Here is a 24,189-nt window from a genome sequence, read left to right as displayed (position 1 = left end):
CTCTTGTAACTTTATGCATAATGTTGCTACACACATTTTACCAGTAGATTGATTTTTCTAATGATACCTCACAAAGCATACTTTGTACAAAATTCTCATAGTGTTGTGAAAGTGATGAACTTGGGGCCATGCAACTGAGACAGACTGTACTCCTATCACAGTAGTATCTGAATTGCAAACAGGTACAGTATTCAGTCTTGATCTCCATACCTTCCCAGCATATAGATTCAACTTGACTGGGATTTTTTTTCCTTGTTTATGTTTGTGTGAGTGGATGTGCTTTGTGTGCTTGAAGAAATTCAGGGAAAACTAATTCAGTAAGACTTGTATACAATTTGAAAGTGCTCTTTCCATGCTTTTGCTTGGTCTCCTACTCTCATGAGCATCCCTTCTATTAGTCAGTTGTTGCGTTGTTATCCCAAGGTTCTGTTAATTAGTTTTTGATCTCTGTTATCTTAACTCCTAGCTTCTTTCTAGTCTTAAGCTCCTCCATCCATTTTTCCTCCCTTTCTCAGTTCACGGAAATTTCAGAGGGAGTAAATTTTGTTTAAGGATTACTTTTACTTCTATATTACCTGAATGCTTCCTATAAGTGGATTAGCTAAAGGCTGTTCAATATCATGTTCCAAAGACATCTAACAGCTGCAGGGGGAGATGCATCTTATGGAATGATTGTTTCCATCTTTAACTTCACTCTTTTATCCAGAACACCTGAAGAAACGTTTGGAAGACTACATGGCCCAGTTCCCAAATGTCAGAATTCTGCGCACCAAGAAAAGAGAAGGGCTAATAAGAACGCGAATGCTGGGGGCCTCTGTGGCCATAGGAGATGTTATCACCTTCTTGGACTCTCACTGTGAGGCTAATGTAAACTGGCTGCCACCTCTGCTAGGTAAGGAGGTTCTTTCAAGTGTGTTGCCCCAAACTGATCTTCAACCTAGTTACAGATGTCAACATATGCTTTATTGTATGTCCATACTGCTGTCTTATTCAGAAATGTCCAAAGGAGAACATAAATGACTTCCTGGAAAACTGATTTTCTAAAGAAAATCTTGGGAGGGTTGTCAGCAACCTGTAGCCTTAAGTACAATGCATTTCTCTATGGAAGAGTGATTAAAACCAACAATTTCCCCAAAAACATTTTTTGTTTAATTAAAAGCAGAGATCAGGTTCTGTTATTGCCCCACTAAGAGAAATCTTGCATAATTTATAGTTTGCTGGAAGAGCAAACCATTCATATAGTCATTCAGCAGTTCATAATGAGAAATTAGTTGTAGGATATAACGCTAAGCTTGTAGGTTTTTAAATAGCTCTTTACTCTGTTTCTATGGAAATATATTTAAGGTAACTTCATAATCTTCAAGCATGTGGAAAATCATTTTTATGGATAATATGAACCACTGCTCTGTACACCTACAATGTGTATATGGTGTTTAAAATAGTCTTTTACGGGATTGTGATTTCATAAAGTAAAATCTTTTGTATGTATCTCATTAAATGGGCAATATTCTCTTTAAGAGAACTGACTCTTTTCCATGCATCTTAATTCTGGCCTGCAGCACCCTACTAGTATAATTCTGGACCTTTTCTTTATATAACACTTATACTTGTACCAAACTGCACGTTAGTTTTGTTCAATGCTCAAATGGGAAGTAGACCACCACCAGGTTTTTCACTCAGGACACTTGTAGGACCAGAAAGATTGTGCCCACTAAACCAACCACATGACTTACAACGGGCATCTTGGCGTTTCCAGCTTACTTAAAGTTGCAATGCAATTTGTTTTTATAGCATCTTTAATCCTGAAGAATATCAGACTGCTCTACAAGCCTATTTCAGATGACATATGTGCCACTGGAATGCAGCCACCTCTGGGATGTAACATGGCATCTGTCTAGAACATAATGACAGGATGCACCAGGAGGTGAAGAAAAATGCAGTCAGAAACTGAAATGAAAAATTGCTTGTTTCTCATACAGCAATGCTGTCACTTTCACAGTCTGTCAGTTTGTGTGTGTGGTATTAATTCTACATGGTGTAAAACATTTGCAACTTCCTGAGCCCAGGAAATGGAAACAAAAGTAGTCCAAATGTCATGTAAATGATAGCACATACAGTATGCTTTAATTTAAAAATATATAAAACAGTTTTTTACAAATGTTTCTAGGAAACGAAAATATATTTTCTGTCACTTTGGTTCTTAAAATTAACTTCTGTTTAAGAAAACTTGTTACCAAAAGGAATATTGAAGACGTTCCAGATGTCTAGGTTGGAATTATCTCCATATTTTTTAGCTGGAATTAAAGATTGAGGGGAGGAACAGATGTACATTTTTTAGAGCCTGCCAAGATTAGTTATGCCATTAGTCTAAATCACCTCCTGCCAGATTCTGGCATGACACTTCAGAGCATATTGGAGTTAGGTAGCATAATGGGTTATTATGGGTTATTATACCTTTTAACCAGTGCAGAAGGGGTTCATATTCAGGTCACTTGTGTAAATGAGTTTTGTGGACTCCACAAAGTCCTTAGAACATGCATGATAGTGTGTTTAATCTGGCATTTTAAGTGGCCTAGGGGAAGGGTAGCCCCCCAATGGGATCGCTACCTTGATGTGGTGGGGGGCTTGCATGTCTCAGGGACCCTTAGAGCTATGCCGGTGGGAGCTGACTGCTCCTAATAAGGCCACCCAAGCTGGACAGGTCAACGGGTAGAGACCAGACAAAAAGCGATTCCCTGGTCCTCCAGGTTGGGGGTTGGGTGATGGGCTAACAACTCATCCCTGTAAAAAAAACTTTGTTATGGAAACCTCTACATCTTTCAAAATCAAAACCATCTCAGTCCAGGGAAGACCAAGGGCTCCTCAGCGGAGGCTTATGACGTACCACGGTCAAACCGGGAACAACGCTGTCGTACCGATGACCCTTAGTCGACCTCAGATGTCCCTGGGGAGTAAGCTGCTTTCACATAAGAAATGTATGATGATTGGCACATGGAATGTAAGCAAACATGGCAACAAAGCTGCCTGGATGAAGTAAAAGCAGCTGGCTTAACATGGGATCAAATCAAGACTATCGCTAAGGATCGCAAGAGATGGGGAATGATTGTGGAGGCCCTATGCGCCATTAGGAGCCCAAAGGACTGATAGATAGATGGGAAGGGTAGGGAGATAGCCAGGTATTTTTGTTTACGTTTATGATGTGTTCAGTTTTTCTCTCAGACTATAGGGGTGACTAGTACCATAGAGAGCACCTAAGTTTTCTATATCGTGTAGGTATCATTTATAATAAATAATTAGTTGATGTCATAAATACATATAACACCAGATAATTTGGAATGATGCGAAGCCTCTGAAAAATAAAAGATTTAGGGCAGGTCTGCAAAGCAGTCATGGAGTATAACTGCAGCTCCTGTAGATATACCTGAGTAGCTCAAAAGCTTCGTGGGGGGAGGGAGCAGAGTTAATCTGTAACTGGAAAAACTTAAAACAACTAATAGTCTAGCAGCACCTTAAAGACTAACAGAACATGTAGATGATCTCATGAGCTTTCATGGGCACAACCACAATAGATTAAAAAGGGATCGAAAAGGTTGGGAACCACTATGCTAGACTATTCAGTGAGTAGCTCAGGTAATGATGGTAGTGAAGCTGCAGCCATGTGGGTTTCAACATGGGCTGTACAAACTTATGCAGAACCCTGGATAGTTACTTGGTTGGCTAGTCCATACAGATGTCTGTGCTGCTGTGTCTTCACTGCCCCCAGCCCTCAGCCTCGCTAGAATTAAAACTAGCTCAGTTTCATACTTTGTAATGCAGATAAGCCCTTTTAGTTTGAGGGGAAGTGATAGCACGCATCAGAACTAGGTGCACATTGCCTGATAAATATAATTCTAGACTAATTCTTGCCAATAAATTGGTTCCTCATGCTCAGATTTAAGGAAAAAATAGAAACACAACAAAGCAGAAAATTCAGCCATTCTTAGTGAGACAGGTGCTCTAGAGCTGCATGTGTTCAGTGATACATTAAAGCTGGGCTTTGATGTTTGAATTATAACTATCTGTATGGTGGTTGTTCTGTGGTAGTGAGATGAAATAGGCTCTTGTTTTCATATTGGCTTCATACTCGTAGATGCTCTTCTTGTAACAATTGGTGAATGGGGCCACTAAGCTAGCTGCTTACTGACTTATTTCTCTGTGATCCTCAGACCGCATTGCTCGGAACCGCAAGACTATTGTGTGCCCAATGATTGATGTAATTGACCATGACCACTTTGGATATGAGACCCAAGCTGGAGATGCAATGCGAGGGGCATTTGACTGGGAGATGTATTACAAGCGGATCCCTATCCCTCCTGAATTACAGAAACCTGATCCTAGCGACCCCTTTGAGTAAGTGTTTGACATGCAGAGTGACAAGTGGCTAACAAAAGGTGCCCTGTTAAAGGGTTTCTTACGCCTTATTGTACTGAGAGTTACAAGTTGGTGGTAGGTTGCTCTCTGTTTTTGGTAGCTGTTTACTTTGTTGGATAATAAGTTTCATTTAGAACAAAAACAGTCTGTAGCTATTTTTTGGAAATCTAATCTCCATAGAAGTTAAGTTAATAAAAAATGCAATGTCTAATGTGGTTATCAAGTTAAAAAAATCTTTGGAACCTAAGTTTGTGGCATGGCATTAAGGATATTAACAACTAACAAATAGCTCGTATGTCATTCTCAGGTAAAATATAAATAGAATACAATTATAGAGCAATTTTGGTGATTGGTGTATATTATAGAAGTAATAATTTGGGATCAAACTGCTTTGTTATTGCTGTGCCTGCCAGCCTTGTAGAGCGATAGAACTGTGTCACATTTCTGCATCACAAAACTGAAGAGCCACCTTATGATTGCAAGCCCAGTAACTTTGCAATTATGCTAGGAAACTTGATTTTTGGTCTCTTGCTTCCTAGACTGGTGGGGCAAGGAAGACTGCAGGTTTAATATGTCGGGATCCCTCCAGGAGAGGGGAATTCCTTGTGTCACTCAACAGTGAACCAAGTAACCAATGTGAGGAGTGGCGTTGACTGGTTCCAAAGGGAGCCCTCTCCAATCCTCCTGGCCAAAGAGTGGGAAAAGGTTGTAAAGCAAAGATAACTGGTAGATGCTCTGACAGAAGTGCAGAAGCACTAGGAGAAGTGGGTGGTAAAAGAAATATTAATGGTATCTTGTTTGTTTTTGTTTTTGTTGTTTTTTTTTTTTAATGTTCAGCGGGAAAGCTGTATCTTGAATATGTTTGTAATACGGAGTCTGGTTTTTTCTTAAGGTCTCCTGTAATGGCTGGAGGACTGTTTGCAGTCGATAGAAAGTGGTTCTGGGAGCTGGGAGGGTATGATGCAGGTCTGGAGATATGGGGAGGAGAACAGTATGAAATATCCTTTAAGGTGAGCTATGTTCTCTGAAAATTACTTTTGCTTTGAAAAGATCTTGAAAACTAAGAAGCTTTCTAAGCATGGATCACAGGTTCTCTCTCGTGTGTGTGTGTGTGTGTGTATATAACAAGACATTTGAAAAATATGGGTGGCTCTAAGATAGTGGATAGGGACAGCAATGTCACAAATTCAAAACTGGCTAAGACCCAGAAGATAAAGCAGTAGTCATAGTCAATTTGCAATGTGAGACAATATTAACTCTGATGGTACCACAGAGTCCATTTTAGGACCAGTATTCAATATAAGTGAAGCTGGCAGTTCCATCTTAGTAAGGTTTCGTGACATTTCTCATTATAAGGTCCTGCTTTCAGTTGCTTAGCACTTCCTCAAACTTTAGCTGTTTGTGCTAGAAATTTCTATGCTGAGGTATCTTCCTTAGGATGATGCTTTCTGGAAAGCTCCAGCCAAAATAGTTCATTTTTGTTCTAGAACAAGGTTATAGAAAAATACATTTTGCCCATGTTGTTTAAAACACGTTTGGCAATGTTTTCTTTGAAAAGCTCTAATGCCCCCATGCTTTGGAGAAGGACTCAAGGGATGTCCTTGTGAAAATCCATCCAAATTTGGTCAAGCTATAAGACTTTGAAAAATGATACATCTCAGCCATCTTTGATTTTTAGTAGCTAACATTTCCGAAGAGTCCATCCTCGTTAAGCATGCTCCATTCCTTCATAGCTGATGAAGCTGAGCACACTGCAATGTACCATCTCCATGGAATACCTGAGTGTGCTACCTCAGGCAAGGACTACAGGAGCAATGCTCCTGTAGTGGTAGCTACCAGCCATTGCAGGCAAAAATGGGACTGTGCTCTTGGATTAAGTCTGACATTGAAGATGGTGAGGGAACCTAATCAAGTTAGGAAATGAAAACACAAAGCAGACAAAAGTAATTGTTGACATATCTAAGCTAGTGAACATTGAAAGGGATCATTTGAACTACTCATCCTCCCTTTACTGATTTCCAAATTAATGAAAACCCTTTACTAAAAAGACCGATGAATGACTGTCAGTGAAAATTTCTGCTCTATATAATAGTATCAGTGGGGAAAAACTGCGGACAGATAGGAAAATACTGAGCCTTATGCCTCTATACATCAGTAGTACACATTCCTCTAAAAAAGGGCTTCTCTGCCTGTGGATGGTGGCCCAAAATTGGGTGCCAGAATGCACCAAAACACTTGCGAGCAGCTTGGATCCCATGGATCTAGCCAGACTGTGTTCCCTACTCTGGAAGTTACAACCTGTGTTTGGGGTCAGTGCCAGTCGTTTGGCCCTGATCCTCGCAACTAGGGAGGCTGTCCAGGCCAAACTTGAGTGAGTGATGTCCCCATATGCCAGACTACAATGCGATGGCTGGGCCACGAATGTGAGAACTAGTCCAAACCCGAGCGTCACTGCCACCCTGGCAGTCACAATGTCCAGAGTAGGGACCTGAGCCCAGCTAGCCACATGGGACTGGAGCTTTAGGATTCCCTGACAGTGGGATGGGGGAGGGCAGGCATTGAAGGGGTCCCTGGCAGCAGCACCTGTGGTGCCTTACTGTCCAGCGCTGCGAGCCAGGATGGGCGTGCTGCGCCTGCCTTGGGCTCCTTCATGACCGCATGAAGCTGGAGCAGGGGCTCTTTGGGGGCTGTAGCTGGGGAAGGTGCTTTGTGCTAATTCTCAGGCTCCCTCAATGGCATGGATGCTGCAGGCCCTGAAAAGATTCCCTGCTCCTCCCAAGGTGCTGGGGAAGCTGCCATGAGTGGGGTCCTGTCAGCCACAGGATTGTTCTTTCCTTAGCCCCTGGCATTGGTTCAGCCTATTTTCCTGGCCACAGAGTCTGATGAGCCATCCCCTCTCTGGGACTAGGGGAGAGAGAAATCATGCTCCGAGAGAGAATAGGTTCCTGGCATCTCTACACCCTGGTGTGCAGGCACCTCCAGGGCCCCTGGAGAACTGTCCCCTCTGGCTCTTCTTCAGAGGCTCGCAAGCAGCAACTGTGTGGGGAGAGCCCGGAGTGGAGGGATGTGGGGATTTGTGGGAGGCAGAAACATGAGGATCTTTGCCCTGGTGGCTCGTGTCTGCTGTGCCCCAGAAGTAGAAGCCGCTTGGCACCAAAATGCTTCAATATCAGCAACTAGTGCTGCTGGGTTAAAGGGCCACACTTCACCATGAAACCAATCGGATCATCTCTTCTCTCGCAACTCCCCTTTTATTGTGCCCCTTCTTGGTCGTCTTCTGTCCTCGATACGATTCCCCTGCTCTCCTGTTTGTATTCTCTCCCTTGTCTTCTCATCCCCTTTCTCTCTCCACTTTACCTCCATCGTTCTTTTGACTTCACACCTTTATCGAGGCGACAGCTGCAACCTACCACAAGATGGGATCCAAATTAATATGTGGGTTCCTATCTATTTACAAATGGTGGGAAACCTTCAGGAGGTGGGAGTGGAGATGGGAGTAAAGCAGGAGGCAAATATAATAATTTGGCCAAGAGTTCACCCCAGAATCAGAGAAGATTGTCTACATTTCTGATGTGCTAATGTTCTCTGCCATTTCAAAAAATGCAAGAGCTTCCACAGATCTAAGTGGCCCTGAGCCCCCACTGAAAGTCCCCCCCCCCCCCATTAAAATTTGAAATTGTGCCTCTGCAGGGGTACTGTAGGTGGGTACTGCAAACCAAACCTTGCCTTTTTCTCTCTGCTCCCCTCCCCTCTATTCCTGGAAAGATATGTATATATTAGGAGGCCTATGTGAGGTATAAAAAAGTGGATGACATAAGAAAAGGTAGATAGGAACATGCTATTTTCCATGATACACGTAAAAGAAAATATCAGTGAGCCTGCCATTTAAAACTGGTTAAAAAAAGGGGGGGGGAGGTATACACAATGCATAATTAATTGATAGATCTCAGTGCAACTGGATATCAGTAAGACCACAAGCTTGGTAGGATTCATAAGAGGAATAGGTATTTATATGGACAGTAAGATCATGGTTATATTGGGATATTTTTATATCTTAATACATATAAGCTGTCATGCCTCAGGTACAAACTGAGCTCTGATGTGGATTAGAACGACGTTTCTCCTTGCCAGGAGGTTTCTTGCACTTCTTCTGAAGTGCCCAGCTGCTGCCAAAGGCCAGATGCTGGTCTAGATGGAAACCTGGTCTAATCCAGGATGGCGGTGCATATGTGTTTGAGGCTCTGATAGCGCTCATTCGTATGAATGAGTCTATTCTATGCGACTGTAAAACACTCGAGGAAAACATACGGAAACCCTCTGTTGTACATGTTTTACTACTGTTGAGATACCTATAGATTTTGTAAACTTCCATTCTTCTGAAACCGTGGAAGTATGTGGCAGTTCTGACCTCCCACTAGTATATGTTTTCTTCCTGATGACATTTGCAGAACTCTGGCTTCATTTTGTTTTCTGGTGAACATAGAGCTCTTTGGGAGCATTGGATCAATAGATTCTGATGAATGAAGTGGTCTTTTCACAAAACATACATGGCATGGGCAGTGGCTATAGACACACCTCCACACTTACCAGTGGGTTCTTTCCAGGGCTGAAAATAACTTACATTTCCTACAGGTGCTTTTGTATCTCAATTCCCCCTCCCCTAGGGGCCCTCAGGGCAGGAGGTTGGGGGAGGGGAGTTGTGATACCACTGTAAAAAAATGTAAATGTGGGATGGAGTGCAGGGTGCTCATGGGAATGGGGTGTAGGGGGCTTAGGGCAGGAGGGGGTGAGGACGTGGTGGATGCAGGAGTCAGGGTTGGTGGGTGTGAAGAGGGGCTATGGGCAGAGGGTTGGGATGTGGGGGCTTTCCAGAGTCAGGGGTGGGGAGGGGCTCAGGGCACTACTGCTGATTTCATGAGCCCAAGACACTGAATCTGTGTGGTTCATGAATTTGTCAAGCAAAAATGGTGTCATTACAGTCCATTGACTTCTGTTACCTATGTTCTTGTGAAACGATGCATCCTGAGATATCTTCAGTGAATCGGGAAGTGGCAGTGGATTTCATAGAGAGAGGGAATGAATTTTATTTAAAGGTTAGTTAAAATGTATTTCTGTACAGAATGCCTCCTTACATCCTAGAGGAAATTCAACCCCATATCTGTTTGACTCCATTTTGCTTTAATTTGCAATTTTCCTTTAACAGATAGCATTAGTATTTTGATTCTTACAGTCAGTCCTAGATGCTACTGAAAGAAAATATTGTCAGCATGGGTCCAACAGATGGTAGCAATGACCATGCAAACAATGCACAGTTCAGCTGAGACAGCCAAAGTCCCTGTGCCAATTCATATCTTGTTAGTTTCTTTCACCAAGTAGTTTCACAAATCTGAATGACTTTATGCTGTTTTAAATACCTATCAAACTCTGTTCATCAAGCAGTTACCAAACAGTAAATGATATTGTCCTCCCATTGTTTATTTACAAAAGGCTAAGTAATAAAGCCATATTGGAGGTCTCTTTTTCCTCTACTAGAAAAGAGGGGAATAAAATTTTCCCTTGGAGATTCCATTATAATTGGATCCATTTATCCCTTTCAGAGTTGTGTAGTGAAATTGTGTAATATTGAAATTCTCTGCAGGAGAGGGCAGAGGCAGCATTCATCTTCTTTTTCTTGGTCCCCCTTTGAAAATGCTAGTTTCCAAGAGCGATGACAGTGGCTATGCAAGCCCTTTGTCTCTCTCATGCTGCAGCAGACAGTCACACTGCTTGATCTGCAGGAAACAAGACTACTTCATTCATCTGTTTGCTTACCCTCTCTGAAACACACTGTTTTATTTCAGTCCAGAGATGGTAATTTATGAAGGGCTAAATTTACTCTAATTAATCTCAGCAAAGTCCCTTCTTTCATTGACAAAAATGAAGTTTCAACTGAAAGAGGCTCACTGTATTTCAGAAGTTAAGATAAATTGATACATTCATCGATGGCTCATAGATTTAATAATTGTGCAGGAATGGCAAGAATAGAATGTTTGTTCATAATCAAAAGCCATGTAGATAGAATTTTGAAGCTATAGAATTTCTTGGCAAAAGGAACATTGTCAAATAATTAAGGCCCTGGTTTTAAAGCTAAGAGACCTACCTTTGGATTATTTATTACTGGGTTTGGCAGAATTTGCATTTTATTTTCATAATTTCAACAGATTGTTTAATTTGAATTGTTTTATATTTTTACCTGTTAAATTCTTCTTTGAGTGCTTGCTTCTGTTGCTTCTCAGTCTGTGTAGCTAGCTAAGCTCAAGTGTAATACCTGTTCTGAACAATTTAACATCTGATATGTCCATTCCAGCAAAGGGATGTGCTCACCCCAAGCACCGCGGCTGCCACTAACAAGAACACCCTCTAATTTCAGTTTAGCGAGTCTTAACTAAACTTGCTAAATCGAACTCCAGAAGATTGATCACGGCAGCGTCGATATTCTGTTTAGTGCAGATGTGGCTTGAATGGAGGGGAGACCCTTACCTCTGCACTCAGTGACACCTCTCGCACCCTGCTGGGCACAGGCAATGAGGAGGAGGAAGGTGTCCGATATTGTATGCAGAGGGGACAGTCTGTTCCCTGTATGGGGGGGCGGGTGTAGTCGAACCTCCCAAAATGCTGGGAGGGCAGACTAAGGCTGGAAGCAAAACAGCTATTCCAGCTTTATGGCCGGAGTGAATTCTTGTAAGCCAGGAATGTGAGAAGGCCTTAATTACCTTTGCAAATTCCTAACAGGATAACTGTTTAGACGTATGAAAGGCAGGCACTCTGAAATACCGGAATGCCATGTTTGTTGAATCACTTCTTCATTCTGACCATTTCGCATCCCTGATTGTGACTTTTTTTTCCTAGTGTTGGGCAAACCATAAGTGTTAAACTTGCCCATAAAATCCAGTCTTGAAAAAATGTTACATAGCACATACACGGATATTTACTCTTACTGCACAAGTCAATGAGATGATGTTCCATGTAGACCAGGAAAGTTTTCCCATTATAGTAATGTTACGTGGGCTTTGGGGTGAGGATCACACTATATCTGTACCACACAGCTGTCTCAGCAAAAGTGATTCTATCGTTTGTTTCATTCTGGGAATGGGTATAAGCTATACTGGCAAAAGTACTCTTTTGATAATAAGCTGTATTTAGGCTAGCAGGATTTGCTGATGTAGTTGTTCTGCAAACTTTTCCTAATGTAGACTACTCATAAACCTTATTTATGCTTTGTAAGGCAGTTAGATATCTGTGAGGGGCACCACATACAGACCCAGGTAGATGAAAAACCATGTACATAGCCAGTGCTGCGCGACATAGCAGGGTAGGCCCATGGACAGAGTGATGGGCTGATGTGGGGTCACACACTGAAAACTGGCCTTTCCTATGTTTGTATTTGGTGAAAAACACTATTGGGGTGGATTTTTCTTCTTAAATGGTGGAAACCCCCCAAATCTTAAAAAGTAGGAACTAGTTGCCCTGATCCCTGGTTGCAATCAGAGCATTGCAAACTGACTTCTTAGCTGGTTTCCTTTTCCTATGATTGCCTCCAAGCCAATGAGCCATCTGACTACCCCACTATTCAGTCTCATGTGGCAGCCAAGAGGAATGTATGAAAAAAAATTCCCTTCCTGTTTTCTGCTCCCCCAACCTCCACGAATAAGAAAAACGAGCATACTTGCATAATACAGTACAGCCACATTGTCAGCCATTCCCATGCAAGAGTACCTAGACTACAGTGAGTACCATCGAAATACCTCTTCTGCTTTCCTTTGGTTTGTAAGCCTATGTGTACACATACCTGAGTGACAGAAGTGCAGGTGTGACTGCACTGTCAGTAGGAGAGCGCTCTTGCCACCATAGAGCGGTTACAAAAGCAATTGCAGAGCAGCACAGCTGTGCCACCGTAACCTTGCCACTGTAGATACAGCTTAACTAATGCCCATGCTGTCCTGTCTCCTTCCATAGTGACATATAATGCCTCTTGCTCTGCTGATCACAAACTGTGCTTCTCTCAATCCTCCTCCAGAAGCATCACATGTAAACACTTTCCCTATTGCCACAACACGAAGCATGTTGCATGTTTTAAAATCCAAATATTCTACAGTTGCTACCTGCATGGTTCATGTCTCTGTGTCTTCCTGCCACCCGCCTATCCCCGCAGCACGTCTGATTTCACATTTCACCATTGGCCTCACTGCAGGTGCTTAGCCTAGGGTCCAGCTGCCAAGGGGTTGCATTAGACAATGTCGCTTGTCTCATTGCTCAAATTAGCACTCATTGTGAGCCTTCGCTGCTTATTCTGAGCATGTTCTCAGGCAACTCTCCAGCAGCTCGTGTTTGCCCACAGTGGAACAGGCCAGGCATTCTCCCGCTTTCTCTTTAGTCAGTACAGAATTCTGGAGGGGCTCAGATTTGGATAAAGGGCAGCCTCTTTCCCTTCTCCCATTCTTTTGAAAGGCAGAGTTGATCTCAGCCTACCACCTAGCATTACAGTCTCTATCCTTCCAAATGAAGCCTGGATCAGGCTACAAACTAGTTTCCTACCAAACACCAGGAGGAAGGTGGAAAACACCCCAAAAGAGATTACTGGACATTGCTGTTGTTGCTGTGTCAAATGCTCCTGATGGTGGGGAGGGGGCCCACCAGAAACGCCTGCTGCACAAGGGAAGTGCTGTGTGCAGAGCTGCACACAATTCCAGATTTCTTTCTGCTATCTAATCCCCTCTAGAGAGAGAAGCTGCAGCTTTGTTGGTGGCAGATGCTGCAGTAAGTGGGGCGTATTTGCTATTTCTTGATGCTTCCTTTGCTCCTACCTCCTATATAGATAATCCCCTGATCTATCCACTGCCCCCGTTCTCTCCCACCTGACACCAGCAACCCACTCTCCTCCCACTTGTCTCTTGCTTTCCTATTCCCCTGTAGATCGTAGACGGTTGCCTTTCTTTCCAGGTCTGCCTGACCCCTTTGCTGCTTCCCAGTTCTCCATGGGTCAGCATGTGGTCAGTTAGGCACACTCTCTGGAAATTGTAGACATGCATCTAAATACAGTAGTTTGGAATTATATGATGGTACTTGTTTCCCCCTAAAATCTTATGACATTGGTACTTGTGGTGGCAGCAAAAGAATGTACTGGCACAGTGTTAGGATAGTAGAGAAGGGGTGCAGTGTTACCTTTGCCTGTCACTTTCCATCAAAAGCTCTAAATTGCTTTACAGATAGGGAATGAAGCCTTGCAGTCCCCCAGAGAAGACTGGGATAATATTAACTGTCTTGCCTAAAATCACACAGCCAAGGCTAGAAACCAAGGGTGGAGAAATCCTGGCCCCATTGCAGTCAATTGCAACGCTCTCACTGACTTCATTGGGGCCTGGATTTCACCCCAGTTTTCTTGATTCTACATCGGCTTTCCTCAAGACCCAGAAATGCAGTAGTGAGTGTTAGTTACCATTATTCCCAAAAGACATCTGATCCGATCACCAGATGAGTTACTGGCGGTCCTGACTGGCTTCATCCGTAGTCCTCAAGGAGCTTTAGTGACGGCAGCGAGAGCGTAGAAGCTCATCTCATCAGAATGAAACTTTGAGATCTACTGTCATGATAGCCAGAGGAGATAGGGAGCTCAACACCATAACCACACCACTCAGAATAAACACAGAGCCACCCCAGCTAGGACTTTAATATGGAGCAAAACAACAAATTGTCATGACACACGTTCTTGGGAAGGCAGGTGGTCCAGCCTTCAGAAAGGAAAAGTTGTCTCAGCGCTTCATTTTACAATGGTGTAATTTTAGTGTAGTGTTGTGTCTCATGGGGTATGTCTACACTAGCCACCCTAGTTCGAACATTGCAGGAGGAGTAACGGTAGTCCGAATTAGGGGCTTTTGTTCGAACTACCTAGCCTGTGCTGCGTGTAGCCGCGGGCAGGGAGTCCGAACTACCGGGCATTTAAAAATAGCGGCGCCCAGGAACATGCAAATGAAGCCCAGGATATTTAAATCCCGGGCTTCATTTGCAAGTTCGAATGACTACATTAGCCACCCTACTTCGAACTAGTGTGGCTAGTGTAGACATACCCATATGGATTAACTGTACTCCTTCCTTAAACCTACCAAACATGGGTAACTGATCCCATCCATTCTCTCAGCTGGCTTTGGCTTTGGCTTTGTTTGTCTTGCTGTTATTCCTTGGCAGAGTCTTGATTAGGTGTATGTTTTTTTGTGCAATGTTAACTTCCTAATTCTTTCAGTTAGCTGTGTTTTGCTGATGCATGTCACACTCCCCCTACCCCATCTCTTTCCTCTACTTTTATAGATAAGAGCTGGTAATTGTCTTTATGGAGGCTGTAATGAATTCTGTCATCACACAAAGAAGCTGGCTAATAAAACAAATCAAAGCAGCAATGAAAATGAATGGGAAGCATATTTTAAAATTAGATTTGTATTTTTTGAGTGCTACATTGTCACCTACAGAATGAGGAAATATTAAAAAGGCACCAAAAGCTGAGCTGAATATATTTAAAAGCTCCTTATGGTATGTCAGTAGGACTCATGAAGTTTGCAACTTCATTCATCTTTGCACAAAAGCCAGTAGACAGCCAAATATGTTTAATCATGGTCAGAAAAATGGATGCAGAAATTTACCATTTTTATGTTTCATGTTCTTTCAGCAATTTATTTCGTTAAATAGTCTCTCCCCCCCTTGGGATCTTTTGTAACAATGTCTTCTACTGCGATTGTAATCTTCTCGGATGCCAGGTGATTTCTTACGTCAAAGATACTGACCTCCTTTGTAAAGTGCTTTGAGAGCTACTGATGAAAAGTGCTATAGAGGAGCTAGGGGTGACTGTTTAGTCGAAATCTTTTCCTCTGTTCTGCGTAGGTTCTCAAACCCAATAGTATCTGAATACTATTCCGATATTGTAAATCTGTGGCCTGCCTTAGCTCATCTAGCATCTAGATCAGATGGCTGCTGATCTTATTCTAATCACTGTACATTACCTGAGTTCATAGTACCAGAGGGGGGAGAGTCTTTAGATAGCTTGGTCCCAGTGCACTGAGATTCTTGAAGAGTAAGACCAGGATTTGGTAGCTCCTGGGCAAAAAAATGATGTGCTCCTGTCAATCTGTATGTTAATGTGGCAGCTGCATTCTGAACCAATGGGGGTTCCTTAGATTCCATGGATTCACCCACAAGTATAATGTATTGTGACTATTTAATCTGGCAGGCGTGTGTGAGATCACGGTGGCGAGGCCTGTGTCTGACATAATGCGATGCAGTCTTCTGTCCAGCTGGAGAAATCTTGCATTACTCTGATTGCTGTGTGGGTGACCTGTGTTAGGAGTCCAAGGATGATAGTGTCTTGGAAGCTGAAGAGGAAGGGACTCTAGGGCGCATGTGTTGGCTCTCTTGCTCTTTTTTTCCTTTTCCCCTTCATATCTCCTGCACACAGTGATGATCAGGAGGTGGAGAGAGGAGTGAATGTAGATCATGGAATGGTGAGGCAGGAGAATGAGTCATTGGAACAGGGGTGGGCTGTGGTGGTGTAGTTTAAAAAAAGGAAGTGGATATACAGGTTGAACCTCTCTAGACTGTCACCCTTGGGACCTGGCTGGTGCCAAACCGGAGAATTTGCCGAACCACAGGAGGTCAGTGTTGTCCAGCAGCATTCTCAACACTGCCACTGCTTCCTGGGCTGTTAGGAGACATTAGGGGTAAATTAGAGCTAAATAACAGCACAGAACATGGAGAGCCAGGACTGGTGGCTGTAAACAAACTTTATGGGATGGTGGCAAACTTGGCCACACCCATGATAAGTGGACATCTGGCTAATTAAAACCATGATGTAGCTGGACTAGAGAGGTTCAACCTGTACTTATTTAAACTAAATTCTATATTCCCTAAATAAGAACTGATAAACTCATATACTTGAATTTACCCTCAACCACATTGCTGGGAATGGGAGAGACTGCTTGCACTTGGGTTCAGTGCTAATGCCTTGCAATGAGGAAGAGCACAGCTGGTGTAGCCTCCCACAGGACTAGTACCTTAGGTAGAAATCAGGTGCCATTATTTCGTGACTTTCATGGATCCTTCAGCTTTATGTGATCACTTACGCTCTGAAAGCTTTCCCTGGCTCAGAAGACTCTGCAGTCTTCCTCCTCCTCCCAGTGTAGATAGTCTGTGTAACACCTAAACTCCAGGTTTCTCTCTCTGCTCCTCCAACCATCCTTGTTTCCCACGTTCCATACGTTGAATCCTGCTGACTGTCCCAAACGTCGTTTGAGTTTGTAGCAGATCTGCATTTTGTGGGCTTAAAATGTCACCGAATAACACTGAATATTTGGCCCCTTGGTCAGTAGAACTTATGACATGTCCAAAAAGTGAAACCCTATCCCAGCCACTGCTACAACTTGCCACTAATGTAGCTTCTTTTGTGCAGGAGTTAGAATAAGGAACACCACTCTGATAATACCATTGGAAAGGACAAATGGAAGCTCTCCAAAAGTTAAATGGAGTAGATTTTGTCTGCAACAGCTGTCCTGTCTCTCAAGACATATCCGTAATCAAAAAAAATACTAAAGGGACAAAAATCCATAGATCACATTTTCAGTCAAAATTCCTTTTTGTATTCTTTACAACCACACAAACATTTGATGTAAATATTCTGGTGGAATTCTGGTCTCAGGAAACCAATTACTATAAAAAGAAACTTCATTAGGCTAAGCAAAGGTAATTACGATGATTGTTAAATAGCTAGGTGCTAGGAGATACAGATAAAGCCCTTTTGAAGTTTGTGTTATAACTAGTAATTATGCAGCAGCCTTGACCAAATATTTTGTTCCCTTCATAAATATTTAATATTATAGCCATACAATATTAATGAATTGCCTTCTATGCATGAAGCCGTTGAGGAAACTCTGTGTACAGTGAATTATAGGAGTCCAAACTAGCCATAATGAAGGCATGGACCAATAACACTGCCTTAGCATACAGGCCAGTGATCACCATCTTCGAACATAAACCTCACATAGAGCTTTTGGGTATTGAGGTGAGATTTGGGTATCAAATCAACTGTCAAATGTCATACTAAATGAAAGCAGGAGGAAATGGAAGAAGCTGATTGAAGATGGAAAGGAAACAGGAATGTATAGAGCATCCGTCAGATAGTTAAATGTTTGTCTGCCCCCACACTAAGACAAGCACTTAAAAAAAGCCAACTGAATCAGAAGCCAGTCCTCTAATAAGTACCATTATTTTAATTTATAGATTAGATGTTCTCTGATTAGCTGAAGCTCCCAAATATATTCTTTACATCTACTGGAATGCATTTATTATACATAGAGCAGCATTCACTCTCTTTCATTCACTTAGGCAAAAAAATTACATCCGCATTAATCTAGGTATAAAAGAAAGATGTTTAAGGATGTTGGCACAGAATCAATGTCTCTGCATGGAAAATAAACTTCTTGGCCTCACCTTGACCACTAATCAAGCATCAGGTCATTATTCTGCAACTAATGCTCTCTTCTACTGACTCTCTCTTCCTATTTTTAAAACATAATTGTTTTCACCAGACAGGGACTTCCACTAATTGGAGACTGCAGAAGCTAGGAACATGTCTGTGTTAAAAGCATAGCATTGAGCTCCTAGACTCAGACTTGACTCTGATACCCAGCAGTAGTACAAAAACACGGGAGCTAGTATTTTCTGATTTGAAGCATAGGCAGGCTTGTGAATAATTCCATCTAGAGTGTAAGTGTAGCACCTGATCTGACCTATCGTGTTCTCTCCTCTGCTCCCCAAGCTATTTTTGGAGCTCTTTCCTGACAGCACAAAATTTGGCCTGCAGGTCCAATTTTTAATTGCTATGTGCAGTAATACATCATTCCACATTAACTTGGGAAACAATCTGTGTCTGAGCTGTGTTGTTCAGAAAGAGTCCTTTGCTTTCTCCCACCTGATGGCCAAGGATCTAAAGAGTGTCTCTACGGCCAATATGCTAATCCATTGGCTAAACTGAAAGATGCCTGACTCTGAGCAGTCAGGTTTGAAGTTAGTGTTTGAGGGAGAGACTAAATCAATCTTTGATTCCATAAATTGTTCTATATTGAAAGTTTTGCTATTCAGCTGAAGTGAATTGCAATTGTATTTCTGTTCTTCTCTGCCATTCTACAGGTGTGGATGTGTGGGGGTCGTATGGAGGACATCCCTTGCTCCCGAGTGGGTCATATCTACAGGAAATATGTTCCTTACAAAGTTCCAACCGGAGTCAGCCTGGCAAGAGTACGTATTTTTCGAGCTAACCTTCCTTGGCAACTTAGAGAGGCCTAGTGACACGCATGTGGAGGACAAGGCCCGACTGTCCCTAGCTTGTATCATTTCCGTAAATGTCAATGTTTTCCTAGCTTAGACATTCTGAGCATTGTGGTACAAGATAGCGATTGTACTGCTGCAATGATGGAAAGACCTTTCAGCCTCCTAGCATGTCAGGGGTCTTCTTGCTCTGAAATATGGTAATACTCCATTAAGTAAAGGGGCGTCATTATTGTATTTGGAAATACGTCCTATAAGCACCCAGATGTGTCTTTTAAAGATGGTGTGCAGTTTTCCTTTGAAGATGAGGCTTGAGAAGTCCGATATGGATGATCATTTTGTGAAAAACATTCACCTAGGGGGAGAAGTTTATCATTTTTCTGTTAGTCCTCTTAAGCGTAGTGATGGCCTTCTTTCAGCTACGTATTTGTTACTGGGGCATTTACACATGCCTGCTCCTATGTGCGGTGTAGGGCCTGTGAATTTTGAAAGGGGTGTTGTCTAGAGTATTGATCAGCATAGCTGTGGAGCTGTGTCTAGAATCACACAGGTACCACCAACTTCTGCTCCCAGTAGAATATCCAGGATTAACATCTCAACGCACTTACAGGCACCTTCACCCAACAAGGACACGCTGCAGAGAAGTATGTTGCATCATGGAGCAGGCCCTCCTTCTATTATCTACAAGGGAATAGGAAAGCAAGGGACAAGTGGGTGGAGAGGAGAGTGGGTTGCTGGTGTCAGGTGGGAGAGAACGGGGGCAGTGGATAGATCAGGGGATTATCTGTATAGGAGGTAGGAGCAAAGGAAGCATCAAGAAATAGCAAATACGCCCCACTTATTGGAGCATCTGCCACCACCAAAGCTGCAGCTTCTCTCTCTAGAGGGGATTAGATAGCAGAAAGAAATCTGGAATTGTGTGCAGCTCTGCACACAGCACTTCCCTTGTGCAGCAGGCGTTTCTAGTGGGCCCCCTCCCCACCATCAGGAGCATTTGACACAGCAACAACAGCAATGTCCAGTAATCCCCTTTTGGGTTGTTTTCCACCTTCCTCCTGGTGTTTGGTAGGAAACTAGTTTGCAGCCTGATCCAGGCTTCCTTTAGCAACCAGGGATAGAGACTGTAATGCTAGGTGGTAGGCTGAGATCAACTCTGCCTTTCAAAAGAATGGGAGCAGGGAAAGAGGCTGCCCTTTATCCAGATCTGAGCCCCTCCAGAATTCTGTACTGACTAAAGAGAAAGCAGGAGAATGCCTGGCCTGTTCCACTGTGGGCAAACACGAGCTGCTGGAGAGTTGCCTGAGAACATGCTCAGAATAAGCAGCGAAGGCTCACAATGAGTGCTAATTTGAGCAATGAGACTAGCGACATTGTCTAATGCAATCCCTTGGCAGCTGGGCCCTACGCGAAGCACCTGCAGTGAGGCCAATGGTGAAATGTGAAATCAGACGTGCTGCGGGGATAGGCGGGTGGCAGGAGGACACGGAGACATGAACCATGCAGGTGGCAACTATGGAGTATTTAGACTTTAAAACATGCAACATACTTCGTGTTGTGGCAATAGGGAAAGTGTTTACTTGTGATGCTTCTGGAGAAGGACTTAGCGAAGCACAGCAGTCACCAGAATAAATCCTCCGTCACTAAGGTAAGGTGATAGGACAGCGTGGGTGCTAGAATTACAAAGTGAAGGAAGGCAGAAGAGGTATTTCTGGCATCCATCATTGTATTTGCTAGGCACCCTTACATGGGTTTTTGCAGTGGTGGGGTAGCCATGTTGGTATCCAGGATATGAGAGCCACAAGGTGTCAGGAACTTCTGCTTGTGAAAGATTCTTCTTCAGGTTAAGCCTGGGAACTTGAATTCATAAAATGATGGTCTTGGAAATATTAGTTTTATGACTCATTACAGCAGTCAGTAACTCATTAACCTACCTTGGCCTGTGGCCACGGAATTAATTGCCTACTTCCTCTTAAATGGCCTCCTGCATCACTTTTCCCCCTTTTGCTAAATAATCTGTATCCCCTTGTATCTGTGTACCTTTCCCAGACCTGAAGAGGAGCTGTGTATAAATGTCTCGTCTTCCACCAGAAATTGATCCAATAAAAGATATCTTCTCACCCACGTTGTGTCTCCAATAACCTGGAACCAACATGGCTGGCTACCACACTGTAAACAATGTTGTAATGATTGTTTTGTGTTTGATGTTTACATGGGAAAGATTTGCAAATCTATTAAATCTTCCTAGAAGAGGAAAAAAGCTCCTTCTTCCTTATACCTCACACTGTACTGGAGTGGTAAACTGCAGTTCACCAGCAAGAGAAGGTCTCACTCAGGCAAATATCTACATGTTTGTAGCTGAGAGAGAAGAAAGATTTAAGTTCTTGGTATCATGCTCTGCAGTTTTCTGCTTGTTTCCGAGTAAATTGAGAGAGGGCAGTAGTGCCCTCTGGTGGGAAAAGATAATAGAAACAGGTTATAAAACTTAATCATGAAATAGTGCTTTTACATGGCTATATCTAGATCAGAGAGCCAGGAAACTTTCTTGAATAAGACTGTGCCTTGATTATATATTTAGACGGTTACCGTGACAAAGTAATAACTTCAGAGAGATGCAATGTTCTTCTGGCCATCTCCCTTGTAATGTTAGAATCATCTTAACTCCTCCAGGATGTCACAGGGATTTAGTAGCAGACCTCAGGGGAAGGGGAGGGGATTCTGCTGAAAACCTTGGAATTGCCAGACTTGGAGAAAGTTGACTAAGAATTACAGCGTATTTGGAGCAGGATAAGAATGTCACCTGCTCAGAATTGCCTTAGCTGGTTTTGCTTCTAATCTTACTTGGCATATTCCATTGAAATTGGTACATTACATCAGGTGTCTTACCTGTGCTCCGCAGTCCTGCTGGCTTATTCCAGTGAGAGTGCTGAATGTTGTCAGGGAGCTAATGACATATTGCACTCACTCTCTTGGGCAGCACTGAAGATTCTTGTGCTGGATGTATCATGTGTTTGGCAGCAGCTAACATGCTGCGTATCACCACGTTGTCGATGTAATGCTGGCTAACTATTTGCAAAGACATGATTAAATTGCTCATCTAGGAATGTATCGAAACTAAAATTCAGTGTGTGCAGTTGCCTGCTTGATATTAATATAGCTGCGTGTTTCTCTCTGATGAGGACGTAAATCCCATTTTAGAACCAGTTCAGAAATAGAACCTATGAGAGGCTTTGTCTGGGGTGTAGTGGTGAAGTGACTTGGTCCGGGGCAAATCTGTGATGCCTGTATTGTTAACAGGAAGCAAACAGTGGGGGATGTTCTGAAGGGACTGCATCACCAGCTTGTATATGCTCCCCCTTACTATGCCTCAATGTTAAGTTGCTCTTAGTTTTTTTATATAAAGAATTAATTCTCTCCGCCGTTGTTCTGTGAAAAGGTGCTTTCCAGTACTGGGTTCTGAAGATCTCATTGAGAGAGAATGTGGCAGGATGGATTAGAACAGGAAGTTGTTGTCCTCAGACCTCAAAGCCCAGTGGTATTTTCAGTTATTGTCTCTGCTCTGTCTTGTATTTAAAACAACTTCTGCTGAAGTGCTGTTTCCACAGCCACAAGGAACCACGTGTAATGGCCAAGTACCAAGGAGTCTCTCTTGACATCAGCCAAACATACCTTTCCCTGTAACTCCCCTGGAAATAGAGAATAATGCTAAAAAGATCTTGCTCCTAGCAGTCCGAGAGAGCCTGTGTTAATGGAAATCCTTTCTGAGCAAAAATATCAGACCTGCTCTGAATTCTAACGCAGAGAGTTGGAATGGATGCAGTTTTTTATATACTTTTCCCCCTCATTCCTTCCACCTATGCCTACTACTTACATAGAACTTGAAGCGTGTGGCTGAAGTGTGGATGGATGAATACTCAGAGTACATCTACCAGCGTAGACCTGAGTACCGGCACCTCTCTGCGGGGGATGTGACGGTTCAGAAGGAACTTCGCAACAGTCTCAATTGCAAGAGCTTCAAATGGTTCATGAATGAAGTAGCTTGGGACTTGCCAAAATTCTACCCACCAGTGGAGCCCCCGGCTGCTGCCTGGGGAGAGGTGAGTTCACTTCATAAAATGCTAGATCTGCCCGGGCTGGTTTTGATAGTCATAATAGAGATTATCGTGAGCTCTGATATTAGTTTGCTCCATTCCTTTGAACAGACGTTACATATTTATTCCTAAAAATTCTGCACTGAATGCTCGAGAGGTCAGAATTCCTGTATGCTTCATTGTACTGGCCTGCTCAGAAACAGAGCAGACCTTTTGGCTGATGATCATAAACAGACACCATATGCTGGCTTGTTCTGTAAGATTGCAATTAGGGGAGGCTGCATAATCTGGTTATTAGGACATGGGATTGGGGAAGTAAGAATCATGATAAAAATGAAATCCAGATGTCCTGTGATCCTGCAGACCAGTCCACTAGTTACTCTGCACCTCCTCTTTCCCACCTGTAAAAGGGGATACTATTACCCCTCATTGTAAAGTGTCTAGCCTAAGGATAAGAAGCTCATAATTGTTACAGCTTTTAATAAGTAACAGACTCTGTCATCCTTTAGTATGTTTTCTTTTAAGTTGAATGCAGGGTACTTAAAACAGATTACAATGCTGTACACAGTCCTATTTTGACTTATAAACTTTGTATGCCTCTTTCCAGCTGTATCAATGTCACCTCAATTGTATAATGCCAGGCATTTTGCATTGTACGTTTGTGCTAGTAGCTACCATAGTTTGTTTTAGGTAACTTCTTAAATCATTCTGTCACTTGGACAAAAGTGTAACGTAGCTCAATGACAATTTAATATTGCAGATCCGGAACGTAGGAACTGGTCTATGTGCAGATACTAAACACGGAACTCTGGGCTCCCCACTGAGGCTGGAAACCTGTGTAAAAGGCAGAGGAGAGGCGGCTTGGAACAACATCCAGGTAATGGAGCCTTCCTCATAACATGCTCGTTTTTAAAAGGAGCATGGTGAGGGCCAGCAATATGAAACACAAACACCTTTTCCAGGATCAAAATTAGAACCTACAACTAACACCTCTGGGTGTTGTGCCAGCGAATGAATGAAATGTGGTCTGTTATCCATCGACCTAAGCACAAAATGTACCAATGCTGTTCCTAGTAGACTGCGGCTGTTGGTGTAAAGCAAGCAGCAGGAGGGAATGGAGCTGGAGACTGTACGGCTCCTTGTGGAGCTTTCACCTTTTAGTATTTGAAGTATTGGGGTGAACAGAAGGGACTAGCAAAGGAAAAGATGATGCCAAAACAAGACGAGGAACAGGTAACAAGCCAACTATGATGCGTAACAAAGGGACTATTAACGTCAAAGTGTCTGCTGAAAGAAGTGATAAAAAGGAACACCATACATATTGGTGAACCTGCAGGCACAGTCAATA

The 24,189-nt window shown here is 42.9% G+C and overlaps 1 protein-coding gene across 1 annotated transcript in view; it reads left to right on the top strand.

The window, feature by feature from the left end:
• GALNT10 (polypeptide N-acetylgalactosaminyltransferase 10) overlaps positions 1-24,189 on the top strand; it is a 147,826-nt gene that overhangs the window by 111,828 nt on the left and 11,809 nt on the right. Inside the window, exons 5-10 of the mRNA XM_075900594.2 lie at positions 707-892; positions 4,206-4,389; positions 5,303-5,420; positions 18,616-18,723; positions 22,626-22,847; positions 23,602-23,718. Of these exons, the coding sequence (XP_075756709.1) occupies positions 707-892; positions 4,206-4,389; positions 5,303-5,420; positions 18,616-18,723; positions 22,626-22,847; positions 23,602-23,718 (935 nt within the window). The remainder of the gene's footprint in view (positions 1-706; positions 893-4,205; positions 4,390-5,302; positions 5,421-18,615; positions 18,724-22,625; positions 22,848-23,601; positions 23,719-24,189) is intronic.

The sequence above is a fragment of the Pelodiscus sinensis genome, chromosome 16 (genome assembly GCF_052426305.1).
Source record: "Pelodiscus sinensis isolate ZL-2025 chromosome 16, ASM5242630v1, whole genome shotgun sequence".
Classification (NCBI taxonomy): Eukaryota; Metazoa; Chordata; order Testudines; family Trionychidae; genus Pelodiscus; species Pelodiscus sinensis.
This window is presented reverse-complemented; position numbering and strand designations above follow the sequence as displayed.